Source organism: Erigeron canadensis, chromosome 3 (assembly GCF_010389155.1).
Source record: "Erigeron canadensis isolate Cc75 chromosome 3, C_canadensis_v1, whole genome shotgun sequence".
NCBI lineage: Eukaryota > Viridiplantae > Streptophyta > Magnoliopsida > Asterales > Asteraceae > Erigeron > Erigeron canadensis.
In genome coordinates, this window is record NC_057763.1 from 30,002,537 (window position 1) to 30,029,163 (window position 26,627).

Genomic DNA, 26,627 nt, shown 5'->3' on the forward strand with positions numbered 1-26,627 from the left:
ATTTTAAAATATCTCCGTTACCATATTTACATCAAATACATTTACATCAACTTACACCACTTGAGACCGTCGTTTCCGTCACCGCCGTATCATTAGCGGAACCTTGCTACTTGCTAGTTATTGTCATTATAATCACTACATTAAATGTGTTTTTCTTACATCAAATTGATCGATATTGTCTATTACATCTTTTTCAATACGGATTCATCTCGTGAAAAGGTATATGGTTGAGCTCTACTCGAAATGACGTATCAATAAAAATCTTTATAAACTTGTAGGCACCTACTATGAATTTTAGGTCCCCGGCTCGATAATACTCCCTCCGTCCCATTTTAGTTGTCATGTTGACTAACTTTGACCATAAATAACTTTGGTTGTATTATATAGTAGTTGATGAAACTTATATGAACGAAAAGTGCATTAAAAACCCAATCCATTCATATATTTTATATCAACGGTTACATGACACAAACAAAGTTATTTACGGTCAAAGTTAGTCAACATGACAACTAAAATGGGACGTAGAGAGTATATAAATGGTGCCCATTAAACGTCACAAATGGTAATTAAAAAAAGATATTTAGTATTTATAAAAGTATCCGACCAGCCATAGCAATAATGGTGTTAGAAAAATAACTATAAGAAAAGAAAAAATTAATTTATTGTTTTATGCATCAAAACTATAAGATAAAAACCTCATCCAAATTTGACTAATTAAAATAAAATAATTTAAAATTATTAGTACAATTACGTTAAATAAATAATAGTAATAATTATAATGATTACTGATAATAATGATATATAAAACTTAAGATATAAATTAATGGGCTAATGGGCTTTAATAAGATAGCGTCAACCTCATCAATCTTTTTTGGACTTCGACTATACATGCATATCAAAATTAATTTAATATTAATTAATTGGTAAATACATATATAAACGCATTGCAAATTTTGGTGCCCATTAACTTTTGGATAGCAGCTCGCACTTCCTCATCACCAGGCCTGTAAACTTGTTACGTGTAAAGTGTAAAGGGTTAAGTATCTGGAAGTGTAAGTAACTTTTACATTTTTATTATTGTGTGAGTGTAACTTTCATTTGGTTCATTGTATGAATCTAACCCATTAAATTTGAACGATTAATGTAAAATTTTTATGTTGACCAATCAAAAACTTCTACGTGGCAGCTCATATGGTGTGCACGTATACACTTTTACATTAATCGTTCAATTTAGCGAGTTAGTTACATACAATGAACCAAATGAAAGTTACATTCACACAATAGAAAAAATGTACAAGTTACTTACACCCCCATATATTAAACCCGTGTAAATATGTGTTGATGTATATGGCTATTTTTCTAGCAAGAAAACAATATATGAAATTTATGAATTTATCTCAAATTAATGAATTAGATTTAAAATTCACGAGGATTTAGTTGGAGATTTAAATATGATGAATATAGCTAATCAAAGACTCGGTGATAAGCAACTTGGCTATTAAATTTGCAAAGTACATTAGGATCATCTATAATTAAGTAATCATGATGTTAGTGACAAATGGGCAATGATATGTATGCACTCTCACAAGTCACCCACAATCCCACATGCACTTTCTTCTTATTGACTCCATAATCAATTTTCATCTACAGCTTTACGAATATTAGGTTGATTTATTTGTTTTTAATTGGGAATATTAGGTTAATTTTAATTCCATACTTAATTTTAGACCCGTATCCAACACTGGACACGAGACTTACGATATTATTAATATTAGATATTAATACATGTAACTCGTAAAAGCTTATAAAGTAAAAGTTAAAGATATAAGTAGATACTGAGTGTTCAATTCAAATATAACCACTACTAAAATCTTAATATATTTACAATAAATTTAATTTATTTTTACATAATTAATTTTATATATATCATAGAACGATATATATTACTTATTATTTTATTGGATAGATATTAGCTATTATTTTATTGGATATACATAAGTTATTATTATTTATTTATTATATTTAAATTATTGGGTAAAAAATATAAATTTGTGATGGAAAATAAAAAAGTGTAAATTAAAGTCAAAATTGAAAACAAAAGTCAACATTAAGAAATCGTAATTTTATATATATGATAGCACATATTATTGGATATATATTAGTTATTATTTTATTAGATAAATATTAGCTATTATTCTATTGGATATATATAAGCTATTATTATTTATTAATTATATTAAAATTATTGGGTAAAAAGTGTAAATTTGTGATGGAAAACAAAAAGGTGTAAATTAAAGTCAAAATTAAAAACAAAAGTCAACCTTAAGAAATCGAGAGTTGTGATTGGTCGATAAATTATTAGAACAACTGTGTTTTAGTATAATAAAAGATATGATGTTGATAATTATCAGGAGTTTAAGATGGCTTGCATCAATCTTATTCGATTAGTTGGTTTTGACATCTAATTATCGGATATTTGTAAAGATGAGGGGAGTGATCATTACCAAATACCACTACTTCCCGTCACCACTATCTTCACAGGATATCAATGTATGAAGTTGTGGCTTTAGTGAGTTTGAAATGATCTCGGCCAAATGAATTCCACTACAAAAAGTGAAAAATAGACTAGTTAATTATGTTACTTCAAATAATTAACAATAGACGTACAAGTAAATTAAAATTGTTTAAATTAAGACATCATATCACTAGTAAATATGTTCCCAAATCATTATGTTACGTCAAATAATGCCAAATAAAAGACTAGTTCCCAAATCATTATGTTATGTCAAATGCCAAATAAAGAGGCGCATGATATCCCGACCATATTTTTGGTAACACAACCAGACTATTAATAATAGGGGGGCGCTTTTGCTCTACCAGATTTACCATTACAGACAGGGGGCCCACATTATTTTGAAGCGATATGGTCGAGATACCAAAAATGTTGGTCGGGATACACCACGCGAATAAAAATCCAGGTCGATTATATACACATACTAGATTTAGTCTCGCATATACATATGGATAAGTTGATACAACACCGTACGTTTATATATTTTTTTAGAATTACCCTTCAAAATAAGTTTTATTTTGAATTATTTTCATGCATATTGATATTTAGACATGCATATACACTTTTTTAATTTTTGGGCAAAATCTAATTAACAAATAAACAAGCATTTTTTTTCAAAATAAAACTGTATGAATATGAAACTTTAAATAGTTTGAAATATAAGGTAACAAAATCATTTAAAATATATCAATTACGTTTTTATTAATTAATTAAAATTGTTATACATTTTACGTTTACTGTGTTTATCGATCATTTTGTATATATTTAATTAAAACTTGAATTTGTTTATCATAAAGTTTTACTTAACTATTGATAATAAATCATTTAAAAAATTTTTATATATAAATATTTAATTTTAAATAAGTTGAGATTAATTTAAGTTTCATATAATGAAAATTTTCGGAAAGAAAAAAGATTCCATCACTAGTTCACTTACGTGTGCATAACATGCAATGTGATCCACTTCCACTAAGATATGCTAATCATGTTCATGCATTTGTATTTAATCAACTAGACCGTTTCTCATTATTTGTAAATCTAGGACGAACCAGAAAATATACAGACGCAATGGTTATATTATACGAGTATAAACTATTTTTATAATACGATGGAAAAAGTTTAGTATACTAATAAATATAATAAAAGTTATTCTTCAACTTACATGACATTTAAAAAAATCAAAAATTAAGATTAAAAAAGTGATTTAGAAAAATCCGTTTGCCATCATTATACTCGTATAATTTTAGAAGGATTATTAAGATAATCTTTAAAAATATATATCATTTTACAAATTATATTTAACGGAACAAAAATATATAGTACAAGTTGAATACACTTATACACTATACATATCAAATCAAAAAAAGCAACAGTATTTTATATTGTTACTTTGTTGGAGGGTAGTCTACGTCTATAAAAACATTAGAGTACCTTGTGGTTACATTCTAAAATTAAAAAATATAACTTTTTTTAATTTGTAAAAAATGTATAAGTGAGTTTTTTTATATAAGTTATATTATATGATTTAGTTTTTAATTAAATATTAAGATTAGTAATGAGTTAAGTTGATTACATATATATTTTTTATTTATACACATTAAAAAAAATACAAAATTGGCCCTCTAAAAAATCAGGTCTCGCTTGTCGTCCACTTTGTCCCACTCTTAAACCGGCCCTCGATATCACTATTAACAGTTAGGTGTCATTAATTTAATCCCCCCGTTTTCATTATCAAAAGGGTCTGTAATAGCAATGGATGGTGTTAAGGCCTAAGCACCTGAGGTCTTCCAATAAGAAGTCGATCGGTGTCCTTTGGGGTCGTTAGACTTGACCTTGTGATGTCAACCACGACAATCATTCGATATTTAATATATATATATATGTTTTGATTGGGTATTACTGTATCAAGGTATAGTAAGGTTTGTTTTTAAAAGTTAGATGTCCAGTTTCTAAAATTATCGTTATGGAAATAGCATGACATTGATGTGACCAGAGACGGCGATAGAAATTTTTTACAAGAGGGGCAAATTTAGAAGGCGTTTCTTAAACTTATAAGAATCATATATGAAAATGTAAAAAAAAAAAAAAGAGCCCTAGCTCAAGAATAAAAAATGAACCCCTAAAAGAATTATGTTCCTCAACACCGGGTGTAACACATATATCTAAAAATAACACATTTCTTTTTGTTTTAATAAATAAAGACAACATGTGACATACAAAATCTTATTAGATGAAAACGTAGTCAATCATAACTCAAGATGACTAATAAATGTTTCAAATGATGTTAACAGCTAAACTCATAAACATTAATGCGAAAAACATGAAATGTACAACTTTTTATGAAAAAATTAGCTTGTATACTCTATCCGTCCCAATTTAAATGTCTTATTTTGACTTATCAAGTCTTTCTCTCATAACTTTGATCATAAATAATTTTGTATGTGTTATATAATACTTACAACAATAATAATTTTGTTGTTGTTGTTATATAATACTTGATGAAAATTATACCAATATAAAATACATTAGAAAAAACTCTATCCATTCATATCTTTTACATCAAGTATCATATAACACAAACAAAAATATTGATGGTCAAAGTTAAACACGAAAGACCCAAAATGTCAAACTATGACATTTAAATTAGGACGGAGGGAGTATATCTTTCAATTCCTACATGACTATTATGATTATTATTATTTGTTGTTTAAGATATATATATATATATATATATAGAGAGAGAGAGAGAGAGAGAGAGAGGAAAGATAATTTGAGACCAACTAAAAAAAGTCCAAAAAAGAACCATTGATTTTCGTAACACACACACCACTTACACATGATTTTCTGGTGAGCCCGTCGCAGGAAAGTCTTAGTGTTTTAACAAAAAAGTCTTGTATATTGTAGTAGATGATTATAGTGTACAAAAATCAATGGTCCTAGTTGGTCCTAAAATAAGAGGTGGTCTCAAAATATCTCACCCCTATATATATATATATATATATATAATTATTTGAAAGAATATAATTTTTTCACATTCAGCTACATTATTATTAATGTACAACATATTTACACACTTAAACAAATAATACCCTTTCTTCAACCGTTTTTTTTTATCTTTCTGTCAAAAATAAAAACAACTCAAGCTTTATACCCTCGCAATTGAGAGATCTATCTCAAAACTAATGCTTTGGAGACCAATGACTTTCAAAGAATAAACTTATGACAATGGAGGTAATATTTATATGTATTTCTTATTTATCATTTAACTTTTTATAATAATAAATTAAAAATATAGTATTTAAATTAAAAAAAATTACATTGTAATAAAATTGAGGTGAGGTCATGCAGTTGTGCTGTCCATAAATGTGACAATGATACGTAAAATCACCCTAAATGAAAACAAAGATTATTATTACGAGTTCTCAAGGAAACTAGCGTAGGTTTTAGATAATAAGATATTAAAGAGTTAACGTAAATGTTCTATTTGGAAAACAAACTAATATTCATAAGTACGGAAAAAGTTTATTTGAGAGCCATTTGATAATTTGGAAAACCATGATAATCTTTAATTTATAACATGATAAGTTGATAAATTTATACGTAAATGGTATGTTCGAACAAATTCGTTGTTAACATGTGAACATATCTATTTATACGTAATTTTAGATGTTTTTAATGAAAACATTTGTTCTCGTATGAATTAGGGATGAGCAAAAAAGCCATTGACCCGCACCCGACATGGAACCGACCGGCCCGAAGCCCTAACGGACCGGGTCACGGTTCAGTTCAAGCTTTGTTGGGGTCGGGGTCACGGGTGGCGGTCGGGTTGACGGTCACCAAAACCGAAAAAGCGTGAAGGAAAGCCGTGACCCGCCAAACCCGAACCGAACAGAACCGACCCGTGCCTTCACGGGCCGGGTCACGGTTCACGTTTTCATGCTCTTGCGGGTCGCGGTTCAGCCCGGATTTTCACGGGTCGGGCTGGGTTTCGACCCGTGCTCATCCCTAGTATGAATCTTTATTTTGTTTTCATACTTGAATGAATTTATTCACAAGTGATCTAATACATAATTTTAAAATTCTCACGATCCTCGTAAATTAAAAAGTTTCCAGACAAAATTATGTCTAAAAACTTTCGCTATAAACTTATTTCATTTTTTTTAACCTACTTTACAAGTATCTTGCTAACTAACCCATAGATAATTGACTAATGTTTAACTTAATTACAACTGAAATGTATCCGGCCTATAACGAAGCACAAGGTGCTACAAACCTCGTTTAATTAGTTCAATACATATCTAATTTTCCATATGGTTAAAAATTATGTCTAATAATATATTTGCTTCATTCATTTGTTGACATATGTATTAAACATTACGAGTATTTTATTTTTAATTTTTTTCATTGATTTTGTCATGTGTTTTCACTCTTTCTTATGAGATACGAGTACATCTTTAGACATGCTATTTATTATGTAAACGTATTAAACATTTTCCGCTTCATATGTATCTATAATTAAATATCAAGATTATGGGATCGATACATGTAAAACATATTATTAGGAGCACTGCATATTAACCAACTCCACTTAAGTGGATTGACCAGTGGTATCTTCACTACAAATAATATTGTATTTGTTTACACTTTTAATGGAGTGTGAATAAATTAAAAATCTTGTCACGCTTTTTTGTGTGTAAAGCTATATAGAAATAAAAGTGTTTATAAATTTCTCAACACTAAAAAGTGTGTAAAACTAAAAGTTCACACTTTTTAGTATGAACTTTCATAATTATTTTGTAACACCTCATTTGTCCACGGTAATTAAAAAGTTAAGTTAGCGTGAACAAATAGGGTGTTACAAAATAATTATGAAAATTTACACTAAAAAGTGTGAACTTTTAATTCTACACACTTTTTAGTGTGGAGAAATTTCTACACACTTTTAGTTCTATATATTTTTACACACATAAAAACGTGACAAAATTTTAAATTTGTTCACACTAACTAAAAGTGTGGACAAATGCAACATAATTTGTAGTGCTTCTAAATCCACTATGTGGGTCCCGGAGGTGAGTTTTTCCAAAGGTCTTGGGTTTTTCATTTCAAGATATTTTCCATGAGGAGGAGGTTGGAGATCCAACGATTTGTTGGTTAAAATTGTCTCCAACACGTCTAAATCGAAACTAACTTTACAAAGGAACACTGCATATTAATTGTATGTCGAATATAAATATTCATTTCATTTTGGTGGCGTGGATTGTATATATCTATTGTATATTTGTATTTATCTAGTTGAGCTGATTTATGGCCAAATATTATTTGTTTCAACTAAATTCGAAGGTGACCATTCTGTCTTTGCCTGACAGAAGTGACATTTAAAGGATGGGAGTAATAACAAGAAGTTGTGGTTGTGCTTTAAATACCTATATATTTAATACTTTTCAACAAAAAATAAAAGGGAAAACTATATTTAATGCAAGTATGCAAGTAACATGCATCAATGTTATTCCACCGTGTTAGAATTAAAGAAACGAACTATGTTTGACATTATACCTTTCAGGCTTTCAGCTGCTAATTTTTTATACATTACAACATGTTAAAAAATAAACAGTTTATAATTAAGTGATTTAAAATTATATATTTCATAGTTATAACTTTAAGTTTTTAACCATATAACTATGAAGGAGTACTGAGGACATGGTCCGTTCACGGTCCATGCATGTATATTCGTATGAGTAATAAATCCCTAATAGTACGTTATTGGTATAAACCTGACTTTTGATATAAAAAGTACATATTTTTTATGCACGTCAATAATATCCCTTAAGGCTGTTGTTAGTATTGTCCAAAAACTTTTGTAATTTCCCCTATTAAATCATATCATACATTAATACATAAAAGATAAGATGATTTTTATCATTTTGTACGTTTTCATGTAAATGTTGTTATTGAGTCATAAAAAAAATTATAAAAAAAAAGATGTATATTATTTTTCATGGTACTACTTGCATATATAGAATGTGTAATAGTTCATTATTACATCACATGCCGTAAGCCCTTGGTCTTAATCACAATGTAGTTTGTATAGTACGAAATATTTATTTACATATATATATATGAATATCAAAGTGAATTACTCGGTATTAAAGAAAATTGAAGATACATCCACCTAAAATTTATACACTCAACAACTGGACTTGAAAAATATGAATGGGACCATGGGAGAGTAGGAATACCTACTTATGGATGTGATATGACGTATTTTATGCCCATTTCCCATAGCTTAAAGTGTCGTTTAGTAAGGTTTACGAGTCGTTTTCGTATACATTTGGTGCGTTTATGGTATTTGTTAGTGTTTCAGGTGGAAAACAGGTACCTAAGCGATATTTTGCAGAAAACGAAGTTCCTGGAGCAAAACAAGTGTTTACGGATGTTTCACGTGGCTCGTAGGTGAAGAATCGAAGAAAGTCAAGGCCGGTTAAAAGGTCAATGCTGGTCAACCTAAGAGTGCGATGCACTTTCACATGTGCGTCGCCGTTATTCGTGTCGAGGAAATAAGTGCTTCGCACTCCCTTAAATGTGCGACGCACAAGTTCAATAGACTACAAGGCCAATCAACAGAAGTCAAAGTCAAGAAAGTCAACGAGGAATGTGCGACGCACTTAGTGATGTGCGACGCACCTGGGCGCCGAATTTGCATAATTTTGTGATTCATATAAATAGCTTGAAAACATTTCCAAAAACCTATCTTTCACTTTCCAGACGATTTTAAGAGCTTTTTCTAGGGTTTCTCTTATATTTCATCATTTTGGAGGATCTAAGGCTCGTACGGAATCATTTCATTATTCGATTTCATTTCCTTGTATTCGGTAACAATGAATTGTTTCGTTTCGATTTGTTATTTCATATTTAATATGAGTGGCTAATCGCCTTTTCATCCATCTTGATGGAGTGAGACATTATGTAAGGATTGCACAATTTTTATTAATTCAAATGATTTGATTTAACGTTGTGTCGTGATCTTAATCTATTATTTCTTTATTATTTAATTGTTGATTGCGAATAATTTATATTCATTTCTTGGTGACGACTAGGGGTTTGGGTATCAGTTGTTTTGATTGCTGTTAGAAGCAATTGATTCTATGACGGGTACGGTAGAAGGTAATCAATAATTAATAAGAATTAACGGGTTAATGGTTGGGCACAATCAATAGACACAATTGTTATCTGAAATGACTAAAACCATTGTTAAACTAGAGAAGTTATAAATAGGCGTATCGGGGTACCGGTCTTAATAATGAAACTAGTTTATACAAGAGAATCAAATTAGTTGTTAACTTGACGGGTACGGGGTTGGTGATTAATTTGAGTCTCGGTTGTTAAATCATTAAATTGAATTTGAACTTCATCAAAAGTGCAATCCTAGCATATGTCGAGCGAAGTCGAGATGGGTGACCTTTAAATTCTTGTTTTAAACTACAATCTCCTTTTCGATTAATCCTTTGGGATTACTAATTTCTAAACTAACTACTTGCAACGTGGCACATCGGCCACAAACCCCCATTTTTACTTGAATCATTTAACGTTTTACAAATGCTTGTTTAAGTCCTTGCGAACGATCTCGGCTTACCAGTTTTCACTATACTGCATGCGATCAGGTACACTTCCTGTGAGTGTGTAGTAATCAATATTTTCGGTAAATCGTGTTATAAATTTTAAAGCTAGATTTCGCACATCAGGATGTTGTCAAGAAATGCTAATATGGCTAATCATGAATCTGATCTGATCCTATATATATATATATATATATATAGGGTAAAGTAATTTTGAGATCCCTTTTTTTTTTGCGAGAATCTTCGAAAACTTTTCAAATCAAGCCCAAACAATGATTGTTCTTTACATGAAAACTATTTTTTGATTGTTTTATGAATAACTTATGTGTAATTTTGAAGTTTATAATTGTGTGGAGCATGGATTATCATCCGTTATACAATTATGTGGAGATTTGGATTATTGATTACATGTGCACGAATATTGCTATGATCGATCACATGTAATCATAGCAATATTCGTGCACATGTGATCAAGAATCCAAATCTCCACATAACTGTATAATGGATGATAATCTATGCCTCCACACAATTATAAACTTCAAAATTACACATAAGTTATTCAGAAAACAATCAAAAAACAATTTTCATGTAAAGAGTAATCATCGGTCGGGCTTGATTTGAAAAGTTCTCAAAGGTTCTCGCAAAAAAAAGGTTCTCAAAATAACTTTTCACTATATATATATAGAGTGACAATCAAATGAGAACCAACTTAAATTGAGAACACTTAAAAACTACATTTTGATGCATTAAAAGTCCATAAAACTGATATAGTGCATAACTAATTATCATTATTTAAGTGTTTAACAACACATGGATCCGTCAAAATCGAAAAAATCACGTTTTTTGTTGGATGCATCATTTTGATAATATGCATCCAAGATGGATGCACAAAACAAAAAACGTGATTTTTTCGATTTTGAATGATCAATGTGTTGTTAAACACTTAAATAATGATAAGTAGTTATGCACTATGTTAGTTTAATGGACTTTTAATGCATCAAAATGATATTTTTAAGTGTTATCACCGTTCTTATTTTAAAAGTGTTCTCACCGAAATGTTACCATATATATATATAACAACCAAATGTGAGGGGTTCGCCATCTAAGCTTAGATGGGGAACAACCCATACTCACTCCCCCCCCCCCCCCCCATATATATAGTTTTTATTTTTTAAGAACCATGAGAACTCTTTAATAATATATTTGTTCACATGTTTTTTCGTTGTTCATTCACATGTGAAATGATATAAAAAAGTATGTTGTAAAAGAAATTTTTTTAAAAAACCTTCAAAATAGCCTTTTGTGAACTTGTGAATGAATATGTTCACGTTTTCATTCACATGTTAACAAATGGGTATATATAAGGTTTTGAAAAAAACTTTCTTCTACAACATATATTTTTATAACATTTCACATGTGAATAAACAAAAAAAAAATGTGATACAATACATAATTTAAGAGTTCTCAAGGTTCTTACAAGAAAAATGAGTTCTCAAAATAAGGCTTCCACACACACACACATATATATATATACTCCAAATATCCATGAATTTCAAAACCATAATCGAAAAGTACTAATTTGTTTTGATTTTGTTAATAAGCAATTCTAGATAGCATATATATGATTATTATTTTTTGAATAGAGAGTTAATAATTTGTAGTTAGTACTTAGTAGTTACCATTCGTGACACAAAAATGACATTTAATTGAGCAGTATGTGAAGCTTGAACCACACATGCATGCCTGAGATGAAATCCATGACTTTCGAAACCCCTGCACTACTACAAATGTAAGAAGTGAGATTCGAAACCTAATAGATTTTCCCAAAGTTTAAGACCTTACCGATGGACATGCACCAACCCATTACGATTTATTATTACATATTTATATAAATATGATATATGTTGAGATTTACTGAGTTTTTGATTTGGTGAGCCCATTTTAATTTATATGTCTCACACACTCACTATTATTTTTAGTTATTCTTTAACGGCAAAAAAGTTTATATTCAAACAACTTAGATGGTAGAACAATGAAAATACAATTTGAGTATACAATATATTGTTGGAGTGTGATCATTTTATTATAAATCACATGTCTGGGAATAACTTAAGCCTACGGGGTCACAAGAAATGACACTTTGTAACTCAATAATATTAATTGATATATTAAAGTAATATATTGATTAGTTTGATCACGAAATGATTAATTAAACATAATTAAAGGGTTAGTTATATTTAATTGATTAAAAAGGAGGATTAAAATGAGAAATTGGAAAATAGATTTTGGACCCTAAATCCATTAGAGGGGCCGGCCACTTTGAGGCTTGTTTAAGCCTTGATGTAGCTTATTTTCCAAGCTAAGTTTAACCTAATTAAGTCCTATAAATAGAGGCTTAATTCTTGGTTTTTCACATAAGTTTTCTCCCTTTTTCTTTGAAGTGGTCGAACTCTCTCTTCCTTAAGGGGATTTCGACTTCAAGTTAAGGGTTTGAACAAAGGGTTGTTCGGTTAGTGATCGGGGTACTAGCATACATTATTCGGGGTATCTAGTGTGCGATCGTGGAGGGGTTTTGCTTTAAACCCTAAGCATTTATAATAATCTTATCATTAATATCTTTATTGGAGCTTTGCACAAGGTACACAACTCAATTCTATTCTTTGTTAATTAATTTGATTGCATATTTGTTTCGATTTCTTTCGTTGCGCTTACTCGTGATTATATGTATGTTTATGTGCTCATATTCTAACACATATAACATCACCATTTTTTTTTAACGATCAACAAAATCAATTACCATTATAAGGTAAACCAACAAAACATTGGTCACCATTTTTTCACCAATTACATGTACCAATACTATCAAAACACCAAAATACTACATAATTATCTAATTAAAACGAATGAAAATTATAATCACATCAACATTCTTATGATAAAGCTTTGTATCTTGACCTGCTCTATATACATATGAATGATAGTGACCGAATTTCATCTATGATCGATTCGGCGAACCTTCTTTTTTAATTGAACACAACATTGTTTCTATTCCCCATAAGCACCACATTGAAGTGACAATAACCAAATGAACTGCTTGCTTCCAAGACGCCTCTCAGTTGTTGAGCTAAAATCGGGAGATCTCTAACGAAGAAGAAAAATAAGCGAGTTATCCGACACCAATGTGACACATAGTCCCAATCCAAGCAGCGACTTCACATGAGCCAAACTTATGTTCCAAATTCTTGTCCTCCAAACTGCAAACCTGACACTCGAATTTAGATTCTTCTATTGAAACATCCTTTTTTTAGTAATAAAGTTATATTTATATGGTATGATGTGATGTGATATGAAAAGGATTTTTAAGTTTTAAACTGTGATTCCATACGTAATAGGAAACTTTATAAAGGCAGTAATACACTAATGTTAATTCAACTACTGCAACATTTCTACAGAATAAAAAAATAAATAATACAAGTTAGTTGAATAATCTATTTATTTTTTTAAATGAATACCCTAAAATCTGCAAAAATATATCTCAACACATATAGCAATGTGATAGACATCAGACAGTAAAGATTCTTTAAATATATTAGGTCATGTGCCTGATTTTGTAACACTTTCATTCTCAAATGATCGAGTTATAAACGATATAGTAAATTAGTCATGGTTCAAAACTATTTATAGTATATAGTCAAACATTTTCCCTGTGGCCGTAATAAAATCTAGGTACTTTTAAAAAATTAATATAAAAAAAACATACATACATCACTATCTTTCTTTCTTCTGTCGCTTTCTTTCTTTTAATCTTTTTTTCTTTCACTTTGTCTATATATATGCAGATAACATGTGTATGTTATTGTTTAAATGTTTGACATTTGAATTAGTCCAATTAGGGAAAGGTTGGAATATAACTTGGTCAAAAGTATATTTAATAACGATAACGATATATACATTGAATTGAATATTTTGTTACACACACATATCAATTGAGTATTTCATAACCACTCGATTGAAAACTCCTATCACCAAAAAACTTAAGGAGAGAACTGTATTAATAAAAATGACATAATTAAGATACATTACAAAAAATGAGTATTGACCAATTCTTTTTAAAATAACTAGCATGGTACCCGCGCGATGCGGCGGTAGTTATGGTGACAATGGTGTGATGGTTAGGCGGCGGTTGGGGATGGAGCAACGTAGAGTTGTGTATATAATTAATGTAAATGGTTAATTGACATATTTTAAAACATAAATGATTGATAGTGTAATTTAATCATTAATGTTAAAAAGGTAGTGTATTTGAAAGTATTTTAAGGGGTGCCAAGTGAAAATATTACATATTTTCAACATCTATCCTTTATAAAGATTATGCACCCCTCTTAAAATAGAAATAGTTACTCATATGTCACATACGAAATTACTAAATTGCCCCTTAATAAAAACCCACCATGGAAAGGGTTTTATAAATTACCAACTTTGTCCTTAATGAATTAATTTACACCATAAACCCTTATTTTAATACTTAATACTTTAAGCCCTTATCTTCTAAAAATTTTCACCTACACCACTGACACTACCACCACCACCAATAGTACCATCACTGACACCACTAGACCGTCTTTTCCACCACCGCCGCCACCGTATTGCGCGGGTACCATGCTCGTTACCAAAAATAAAAAGGGCTATTCTTTTTATAATATAATATAAAAGTATAGATAAATCTAAAAACTGTCACAAATCATTTTGCCATTTTGTCAAAGCACACTATATTTTGTTCATGTTCGTAAATTGTTGTGTTGATAAAAGAACAGAAGCTTAGATTAACGGGTTTTTTATTCATGTATGTTTTCCGAACATGAAACTTTGGTTTCATTGAACCACCTTAAAGATCTAACTAAACGAAAAAACGTTGACAAACTTTTTGTAGAATATATATTTGATCAAATGTTCGATTAATTTACAACCCTTAATATATATATAGGAAGGAAAAGATCAAATGAAAATGTACTTTAAGAAGAAGAGAGAGAAAATGTTCGTTTACTATTTTTTTAGCTTGTTTTTTTGAACCTTTTTTTCTTTTTCTTTTTTTCATCTTTTTTCATTCTCTCTTTAATTAACTAATTCCATATAAAAAAATTTAAAAACTTTAAATTTTTTTTTTTCAAAGGGCATAGCCCGTAAGCTATAGGCGAAGGCCTCTCAGTTTATGGCGGAACCATGATGGCTAAGAGCGAAGCCCGTTAGGTAGATCACCCTATCACCGATCACCCCATATGACCTATCATCCTCTATGACCTATCACTCATACCAGCTACCCCTTATTAATATCCTTAAAAGCGAAGATCGTACCATACCCTTATATGTATAACTCACTAACTCGGGTTAGAATTTTATTTTTTTTTTTGAAGTTTTTTTTAATTTTTTTTATAGATTGAGTTAATTAAAGAAAGAATGGAAAAACTAAAAAAATAAAATAAAAGCTAATAAAAAAAAAAAAAAAAAAAACGAACTTTCTCTCCTCAAGAACCTTCTCTCTGGATCTCTACCCTATATTAAATTTAAAGCCAAAGCCCATACCATACGCTTATATGTATAACTCACTAACTCGGATTAGAATTATATATTTTTTTTAAGTTTTTTAAAATTTATTTTATGGATTGAGTTAATTAAAGAAAGAATGAAAAAATGTAAAAAAGTAAAAATAAATAAAAGCTAAAAAAACGAATTTTTTCTTCTTAAAAACCTTCTCTATGTATCTCTACCCTATATTGAATATATGGCGGTCAGCCCGTCACTTAAGTCCTCAGCCCATATGCCATCACTTATTTAATTAGAAAAACCATAGAACTTTAGGCCCCAAAAAAAACTTTAGGCCCGAAACAATTTAAATGGTGATGATGATCATGAATTTATAATTCATGAATATGCATCTTAGAGGCCCAATATATAAACCCAGGCAGCAGTATATCAGTAATATAGTTGCTGGACTGCTGGTTTACGTATCTTCATATTTATTCATTTACTGGTTACGCTGGTTTGTGTATTTTTATAGAAATATTGATGATATATGCTCTTAAATCATATTTCAAAAAATTCATTTAACTACAAAATGAAGAAATTTTATCAAATCATAAAATGTGATTAATTTACTTTTTTATAATGAAATTCACATATCAAGAAGGCCCAAATAGCAAAGTGGCTGGGCAACAGTTTAGAGCTCCCGGTTAGCAAAGGCCCCAAGTTTATACTCGTATAATACTAAAGTTTAGGAAATATAATTGATAGTTTTTAGGATTGTCGTTAGTGGGGTGAGTTATTTTGAGAACCACAAAAAAAGAACGCGAGAAACAATCTCAGCCCTCCATTATTAAAGAACACAAGAACCAACAGTTTAGAGCCCCCCATTCATCAAGATCAGGAAGGGCATGTTTGTCATTATTAAAAAAAATTGTCCAACACTCTTTTTCTCTCTCTTCTTATTAAATAAAAGAATATCTAAATTATTATAAAACTTTTATTTCACAAACCGTACATCGTTAGACGGAAAAATAAACATGGGTAGTCTTGAAATTTCGTCATCTTTCATTAGAGATGCGATTCAATATACTTTTGACGACTTTTTAAATTTGTTTTTTTTCCCATCACATTCATGCTACACATGTGTAAGTACACCCTAAACATGTGTGGGAAAGACCTGGAACTGGTGAGTTGTATAACCTGCCCATGGGTAAGTACAAACTACACATGGGTAAGTTACTTATAAAGTTCAAAAATGATGAGGACGCATTGTAAAACCCTAGATACTAAACCCTAAAGCTTAATTTCTAATCTAAGGGGGAGGCTACTTTCTAAAAACCTAAGAAAATCTAAACCCTAAAAACCTAAAACGGATGAGGGTTCCCACTCTAGGGTTTAGGGTTTGAAGTCCGAGTGTTAGCCTATCGGCTAACCCTCGACCTTCAAACCCTAAACCCTAAAGTTTAATTTCTAATCCGAGGGGGAAGCTACATTCTAAAAACTCTGGAAAATTTAAACCCTAAATGCTAAACCCTAAAAACCTAAAAAGGATGAGGGTTCCCACTCCAGGGTTTAGGGTTTGAAGCGCGTCGGCTAACCCTCGACCTTCAAACCCTAAACCCTAGAGCGAGATGTATTAGGGGTAAGTACAACTTGCCCATGGGTAAGTACAACTTACACATGTGTAAGATGAACGTGATAAAAAAATACCAAATTAAAAAAGTCGTCAAAAGTATATCGAATCGCATCTCTAATGAAAGAGGACGAAATTCTAAGACTACCCACGCTTTTCTTTTCGTCTAACGATTTACGGTTTGTGAGATAAAAGTTTTTTAGTAAATTAGATAGAATTCTATTAAAGTAACAGAGAGAAAAAAAAAAGAGCTGACGAAAATACCCCTTTAGTGTTGAGAGGGGTTTTTTATTTTTAATATTGTCCATCCATTTTTCTTTGATCCAAGGTGTAGAGGAGTGTTTGGGTTCTTTTTTTAGGAGTTCTCAAATAACCCCTCCTATGTCGTTAGTGACTTATTATATGCATAAAAGCTAATATTTTTTTCCATCGTTTTTTTGTTGGATCGTGTTTTGTACTTGCTAGTTTATTACTAGAATTTTTTATAACAAATTTTTAAATGTCTTTCTAAAAAAAAATGAAATGTTAATTTAACTTTGGGTTTTGTTAAACGAAACACTAAAGGCTTTCATTAAGGTGCATTAATTAGTTGTACATTTTCCAAAAAAATTCAAGGGTGCACTTTTTATATGAAAATATACAACTATTCTATGCACGTTAAGTTTTTTTTTTAATAGCAAAAGAAATTTTTATACACGTTAAGTAAAACCCTTATGGCTTCATTTAACTTTTTTTTTAAACTTTTAATCACGAGTCACAAAAAGTTAAAATGACGAAAAAACAAGCCGGTAAATAAGGACAGTAGTATCACGAGGTGTAAAACACGTGGTGACAAAAAAAAAAATATCTACTACCATCCAATCCCAAAATCAAAATATCTAATTTAACCATGATTAGTTTTTCACCATAACCATAGTTGACCTAACCAACCACAGTAACTGGGGCAAGGAGCGCACTGCGCACTCGGAACACCTTCAACAAACTAATTAACCCTAAAATAATTCCGTCTATATATACAACCACATTATATCACTTCTTTTCAAAAAAAAAAAGTGTTTTTTCTTTCTTATTCATCAACTAATATCATTTTGTTAAATATATATATAATAAAAAATGGCAGCAGCAGATGTTGAGTACAGATGTTTTGTTGGTGGGCTTGCTTGGGCCACATCTGATCGGTCCCTTGAAGAAGCTTTTTCCCAATATGGTGAAATCATTGATTCTAAGGTCTTTTTTTTTTCTTTTCTTTTTGATATAATTAATGTGTTTTTTTTTTAAATTTTAGAAATGTTTGAATATAATGTATGTTGTAAAATAAATATTAAAGTAAAACAAACAGGATAAGATGGAACCTTAAATCATGGTTAAATTGATGCATGAAAATAACTGTTTTATTTGTTTTAATTTAATACTTGTTTTATTTTACCTATGTAAATGTGCAGATTATAAATGATAGGGAAACAGGGAGATCGAGAGGATTTGGGTTTGTGACATTCAAAGACGCGCAGTCATTGAATGATGCAATTGAAGGAATGAATGGAAAAAGTCTTGATGGGCGTAACATTACTGTCAATGAAGCTCAGTCTCGCAGCGGTGGTGGTGGCGGTGGTGGTGGTCGTCGTGAGGGTGGTGGTGGTGGGTATGGTGGTCGTCGTGAAGGAGGAGGTGGTGGTTATGGTGGTGGTGGTAGGGACCGTGGATATGGTGGTGGTGGTGATGGTGGGTATTCAAGGGGAAATGGTGGGTCAGGAGGAAACTGGAGAGATTAGATTATTAAATTAGATTTAAATTATTATTGTTAAGAAATTAAGGAATGAATAATGTGGGTTAGATTTAGATTTTAAATTGATGATGGGACCTTAATTTGTGTTTTGATGTTTGATTTCTATGTTAAATGTTGGGTTAAGAAGTGGTGGTGATGGTTTCGTTTTTGACATGTGATTGTATTGATATGATTCAGGTGATGAATGGTCAACGGAAACTCTTGTTTGGAATTTTGGATCTCCTATTTTGTAATCGTCTGGTTATTAATTTTGTGCTATTCGTTTAGTGTTATACAAAATTGGGGATTGAAATCCTAAATTAAGGTTGCTTTTAAATAGGAAATCAGGACCACAAACATGACTGATCTTAAATTTTTATTTTTTTTTAATAATAAAAAACATCTACCAGTACACTTTTTTTTTTTTTTAACGACTAACAAAATCAATTACTATTATTAGGTGACTCAATAAAACGTTAAGCCACAAACAAGTTTACAATACATACACCAGGTGAATTCACCAAGAGTAAATTAATACACCATTAACAAAACCAACCAAAATATTATCTAATCAAACTCGAAAACATTAAAATTACTCCAAGCTTCCCCTGTCAAAGTTTTATATCTTGATTGACTTTTAATCCATATGTAAGATAAAGCCCGAATTTCCTCAGTAATTATACTCACAGAACGTCCGGTTGAATTAAAAACGAGATTATTCATGTTCTTCCATATACACCAAATCGAAGTCAATATTACCAGATGAACTGCTTGCTTCCATCCTACATCTCCTCTCAATTGTTGTGCCAAAGACGGTAAGTCTTTAGCCGAAAAGAAGAAGAATGGATGGACCCTTAACACGACACATCCATCCTACATCTACCAATACATTAAAACAGGATTATTGAACTCTTAACACGACATGTGTCATATCCTTTATACGACACATGTCTTTTTTTAGTTAGTATATTTTATTTTATTATTTATCATATTACTATTACTATTTTACTATTATAAATTTGAATCGGACTAGGAATATATCTATACGGCAATAATTTATTTACTATCATTATTATGTATTATGTTTAATATGTATCTTATAAATAAAAAGCCATTATAATGAAATTCTAACTTTTGGCTTATATATAGATACAAAACACATTATAACGACCTTATTTGATTAATCGTTTTCTCATTAATAAAATTGTCTTTTTTTTTATTCAACTCATATTACTTATAATAAGTTATTAACATAGTTCAAAATTTTGAGTTTACGATCCAAAATCACAAGGATATTTGCCGTCATCCATTGTGCTTACAAGTTTCAATTTTCATGATAATTGTAAAAATTTAAGATAAATCCAAAAAACCTTAACTAAACATATATTATATTTATTATTACTGTATATTATAAATTAACTTCGATCATCGGTTTAGTTTAACTATAATCTATTTTGTACTTACGAATCATATATGAAGCAAATTCGGATTTCTTTATGATACAATTTATATAATCACCGTACATCGTACGGGTATTAGGACTAGTAACAAATAAATGGCTAACAACCCAATTTTAATGCCATGACTGATCTTAAATATTTGTAGATATATAGCTAATCTATACTATTGATCAAATCGAATTAGTAAAAAGACATGACAACACCAAACACTATGTGGGTTAGCTGAGAGTTTCTTCTAAATCCACTATATGGGCCTCGGCGGTGAGTTTTTCCCAAGGTCTAGGGTTTCTTATATCAAGGTATTTTCTATGAGGAGTTGGTTGGAGGTCCAGCAATTTGTTGGTTAAAATTGTCTTCAACACGTCCGAATCGGAACTAACTTAAAAAAAAAAACACCACCAAACACAAATCGAATTAGTAAAAAGACATAATAACACCAAACATATATAGACACTAAATATAACAACGAAAAAAACACAATAACAACTATGGCCGGTTTTTATAAGTTTGTCATCATCCACTGTACTTACAAGTTCCGATTTTGATGTGCTTTTAAAAATTTAAGGTAAATCCAAAATTTTTAACTAAACATATATTATATTTATCATTAGTATGTATTATAATTTAGTTTCGTTTATCGATTTACTTCAACCACAATTTATTTCATATTTACGAATCATGTATGAGACATATTCGAATTTCTTTATTGTAGATATATATAGCTACCGTATATCGTACGGGTATTAGGACTGGTATAACTACAAAAAAAGGTTTTGTCATCGCAAAGAAAACTGTATGAAAAATTATTTTGTACTTTTGATTATTGAAGAATAAAGCGTATGTATTTAAGATTACTGAAGAATAGTGCATGGCTACTATAATGATCAACAACAATACTAAATCCCTATCAAATTAACAGGGTATGAGGAGGTAAGATTTAGAGAGTTTTGTTTCTATCCAAAGATAAAGAGACCGCTTGCATAGAGACCTCCGATTAAACGGGAATAGAATAATAGAGTGTAAAAGATTAGTAACCATACAAACATACGAATATCGCTTGGCTACATTGTGTAACACCCCAAAGATTTTAAAGGTAAAAGAAATTAACCCATTTTTATAGTTTTGACATTAAAGTAATTTCCTAGTATTTTATTTTTGAATATGGGGTTAATTTAGTTGGAACTTTAGCGGATAGCGGGGAAAATACCCTCAAAATTTGGAATGGGTTGTGGCACCTTCTGGATGTGCCAGACATCCCTTTTGTTGTTAGAAACCTCCTTCCACTCACTCTTTTCCATTCTCTTCTATTTTCTTCATGCAAGACTAATCTTGTTTCTTCAAAAATCAAAGTAATCCTCTTTAATTCAAGAATAGAAATCACAATAACAATCATTACCAACTTTAGTCTTCATTCAAGAATTTAAAAGCTAGGGTTTGGTGATTTTGGTGGGGGTGGCCGAAAATTGAGAAGAAAAAAAGGAAGGATTCGTGAATTTAAAATCTCAAGTAATTGTCTTCCATTGTGAGGTAATGAATTTCCCCAATCTAGCTTTGTCAATTCTCTTGAAAATTAGGGTTCATGAGTGAACCAATTTGGGGGTTTTACTAGAAAAATGATTTATGGTTAATTTTTCCCCAATTCCTTAGTTAACCTAGTTGTCATTGAGTTATATGATATGTTTGATTATGAAAATAATGAGTGCATGTGATAAATTTGAGTTTTTGAGAAAAGATGAGTTTTGACTAATTATGGAATTGTTGATGAAAATGGTAGATTGAACTACCTAGTGTGTTTGTTAAAGAAAATGAAGCTCAATGACAAATGGGTTGAGTTTTGGGTATAGAAAGGCTAGTGATTTAGTATGACTAGGTTGAGCTAGTCAAGTGTGAATGTAAGCTTAATGCATTTTTATGGCATGATCATAGGTTGAAGCTTGCTTGTACTTGTTCGTTTAACATTATTGTCCTTGTAGCGGAGGAGGTGAGTATTCTTGCATACTTTTATGTATACGTTGGGCCAATTACCATGAGATGTGAATGTTCCAAGCATGGTAATTGGTTCGGCGTTAAGCCCATGTGGGGCATTGTTTATGAGGCCTAAGAACCTCCGGGCCTAAGAATCCTGATAGTTGATGTGATATGAGACCTAAGAACCTCCGGGGCCTAAGAATCCTGATAGATATGATTTGTTATGATTGTTTAGCTTATATGGATCCATATATGTGTTGATAGTGTGCAAGGTGAGCATGTAATTGTGTCATGACGATGCCATAGGTTACATGTGATAGTCCTTGTACTTTGCCCTCCTTCGTATTCATAAATATATGCAAGTATATTCACTAAGCCTTTGCTTATATTTTAGATGTTTACCCTCTTATATAGGTAGTTCCGGAGGAAGGAACTAGTGAGTGTTGATTAAAGATAGTTGATTTAGAGTTTGAAGCGATTTTTGGACATTTTGAAGGTAATTAGGTCATTCCCGGGCGAATGATGATCTTTTGGTATAGAAGCTTAGTTGTCCCTCATTTCTTGGCTCATGGTACATTTTAGTTTGGGGTCATGCTTTTGGGTAAATTTCTGTAAATGTTCCAGGTGTAAAGTTTTTGGATAGTTGTGAATTCATAATTTTGGTCAAAAAGGTGTCAAAGTGGGTAAATGACCCGTTTGATGGAAATCTTGATTTGTGTACTCGTTAATGTTGTAAATGTGTTTGAAATGTGTCTTTATAGTTGTTGGAATATTTGAAATTTAGTTTGTGGAAGTTGGGCAAATGAATATTATAGTTTGGAGTTGTTTGGTATGTCAAATGGCTGGTTTTTGCATCAGGTGTAGGTAAGAAAGTTCCCACTGCGGCGCAGTGGGAGGTTTTTCGCTCGCAGATCAGAGATTTCCCACTGAGTCGCAGTGGGAGGTGTCCTAACCCCACTGAGTCGCAGTGGGAGGTTTTTCGCTCGCAGATCAGAGATTTCCCACTGAGGCGCAGTGGGAGGTGTCCTTACCCTACTGAGTCGCAGTAGGGGTAAAAAAAAAAAAGAAAAAAATCTTGTATTTTCGGTTTATCGAGTCGGGTTCTTTCACATTGTTAATAGATTAGAGTAACCAAAATATACATCATAAATATCTTTATATATATACTAAAAGACAACTGACCTAATAACTTATTAATCAATCATAGCTCTTAATTTTATCAAATTGAAAATTGATGATGTTATAATTTTAATTATAAAAGTTAAAATCTAAGATTTACTGATATACAATTTAATTATGGATATCTATCTATATACAATTGATATATATCTAGATGAAGCTTTAATTACGGATATCTATACAATTGATATATATATATATCAAGATAAAGCTTATACGTATCATTGTATCAATCCAATTAAAATTATACATTTATTTAAGTCGAGCTTGCCTAGGCCAACTTCCGCACAAATTAGCAAACTGGATATCCATATACACCTACATAAATCTTATAATAAATTATTAATAAATGAAAAATACTATATTATAGTTATCTCTTTTTATAATTACTCCTACCTACCATCGATTAAGCTTCTTATATCCATATCTGTATCATCAACTATTGCTCTAGGTAATAATTTAAATTTAATTTTTTATTATGACTATCATTATTGTAAATAGTTTAGAATTCTAATAAAACTATATGCAGGATTATAATGTTAATTCTATTATTATTATCATAGTAATAATAAAATGCAACGACCATACTTACTTCGGTTCATACAGTGTTTGTCTGTTTGTCAGTCAGAGTTCATTGACGAGTTTGAGCAATCTTATACGCACTTGAAATTCTGAATGGGTCGAAGTTTCAAGTATACCATATCACTATCTGGTATTAAAGGAAGGCGCGCCTGTAATATTAATTTGCAATAATGGATGGGAAGACAAAAAAAAAAAAAACACTACAAAAAATGTTGTGTACAAATAAGTGTTGAAAAAAGGAAAAAAAATCTGTGTGTATATGTAACTTGTGTTCAACTATTATTGTAGGAAAGAAACTTTGTTTTGGTTTAAATACGATGAACCAAAACAAAGTTTCTTTTTTATAATAGTAGCTGAAGACAAGTTACATACAAACACAGATTCTTTTCCCTTAAACAAAATGAAGGAAGATACATGCTTTTAATGTTCAAGCTATTGCATTGTTTTATTTTTAATTACGTTCTTATCATCTTCCAACATTGTTTTTTGGCTACTTTTCTTTTGTTTTATTATGACTTATTAGCTTGCATATATTTCTATTTTAGTTTTGATAATCAAATTTTTTGTAATAAAATAAACTCGTGTATTTGACACGGGTCTAAAATCTAATAATATATAATAAGTTATTTGAACATATTAAACAGTAACATAAAACATAGAGTAATAAACATAAGTATGTATATAAAACCAATCATGTTAATTACGTGTACTATAATATCATAGTTCTCTTTCAAGTCTACCTTCTTATAAATGACCGATGGAGGACCTCTTTGTCACTTCTTCCACATAATATAGAAAGACCATCATGAATAAGAAACAATACACCAAAGATAGCAAAAGTGACTTAATCATTGAAAAGAGACAAGTGGTCAGTGTCGCCGACACTAAAACATGGAACCAAACGCATGATTTCCACAAATATATTTACAGATAGAATCACATTTTCCGCCCCTTGACACTAGCTAGTTCAATGTAATATCAGCGACAAAACCCGGCCGTACCCTCTGGAAATGTGACTATATCATTAGTTTAATTTATAAATTATCAGGACAGACTACATATACATACGATGATCTTAAAAATGAATCAGGAACAAGAGTTTTCTTAGTGTGTTTAGAAAAATACAATAGGAAAAGATGTTCAATAAAACATATAATTTTAGATTAACGTAAATTGAACAAAATGTTTACATACGTAATCTAAGTTACTGATTTATCAATCCTTCATTTAACATAGCTTAGGTAATCAATAATTAGTAACAAGTTACAGTACACGGTAACCTAACTAGTATATAGAAAATGTCAAGTTTCCTCATCAAAACTGAAATTAACAGGCTAAGAGAAATTCAGGGACAATATATATATATATATATATATGAGGATGAGAATATAAGGCTGTCGGGTATCTAAGCTTAGGTGTAGAATACTCACATATTATTTTTTTAATCCATAAAAATTATGGGGGCCCATGCATTTATTCATTAAACAAGAAATAATAAAATATTAGTATGTGAGGGGTTCCACACCTAAGCTTAGGTGCCAGACAACTTTATATTCCCTTTTCCCTATATATATATATATGTATATATGGGCGATGAGAATATAAGGTTGTCGGGTATCTAAGCTTAGGTGTGGAATACTCACATATTGTTTTTTTAATCCATAGCTGCCGGACAGCCTTATATTCCCTTTGGGATCAGCATACAATATGCCTCTTTATAAACCAATCCCCAATTCTAGAGAAAACCCATTATGGGAAAACCCTTGTCTTTATTTCTGTGAGCATTTTGATATAATATATATAGCAAATTTACAATATCAAATATTTCAAACCTTTTAAATTTTATAAAAAACTAACCAAATTGTGTCGAGCTAAAAATTTTTGAGTCTTACATAAAACTTTATATATAGCTTATACTATTAAATTAGATTTTAGACCCATGTTCAACATTGAACACGAGACTTACGATATTATTACTATTAGACATTATTACATGTAACTCATAAAAGTTTGTAAGTTCAAAGTTAAAGATATAAGTAAATACTAAGTGTTCAATTCAAATGTCAAAAACGTTAAGCTAATAGAAGGAAAATAAATGTAATAAAAGAATATTGGAAGCATATACCCTGCTTCATCATTTGAAAAACTTCTTTATAGACGAAATTTGTTGTAGTAATTTTACCGTAAATAATTTTGTTTGTGCTTGATTATTACTTTTTGAGTCTTTTTTTTTTCCAAATTTGACCGTAAATAATTTTGTTTGTGCTATATAACACTTAGATATAACATATATGAATTTATTGAGTTTTAAATGTAGTTTTCATTGATATAACTTTAA

At 30.4% G+C, this 26,627-nt stretch overlaps 1 protein-coding gene across 1 annotated transcript; it reads left to right on the forward strand.

Annotated features, from left to right (window-relative positions):
* The first annotated feature begins 18,367 nt into the window (after positions 1–18,367).
* LOC122591024 (glycine-rich RNA-binding protein-like) lies at positions 18,368–19,332 on the forward strand. The gene is made up of 2 exons (XM_043763212.1): positions 18,368–18,565; positions 18,781–19,332. The coding sequence occupies exons 1-2, from the start codon at positions 18,452–18,454 to the stop codon at positions 19,105–19,107; spliced, it is 441 nt and encodes a 146-aa protein (XP_043619147.1). The 5' UTR covers positions 18,368–18,451; the 3' UTR covers positions 19,108–19,332.
* The last annotated feature ends 7,295 nt before the right edge of the window (positions 19,333–26,627 follow it).

Bases quoted from the DNA above. Each gene is read 5' to 3' on its own strand.
- LOC122591024 (XM_043763212.1), top strand. From the start codon at position 18,452: ATGGCAGCAGCAGATGTTGAGTACAGATGTTTTGTTGGTGGGCTTGCT. The intron at 18,566-18,780 runs GTCTTTTTTTTT...GTAAATGTGCAG, and splicing joins GTGAAATCATTGATTCTAAG to ATTATAAATGATAGGGAAAC.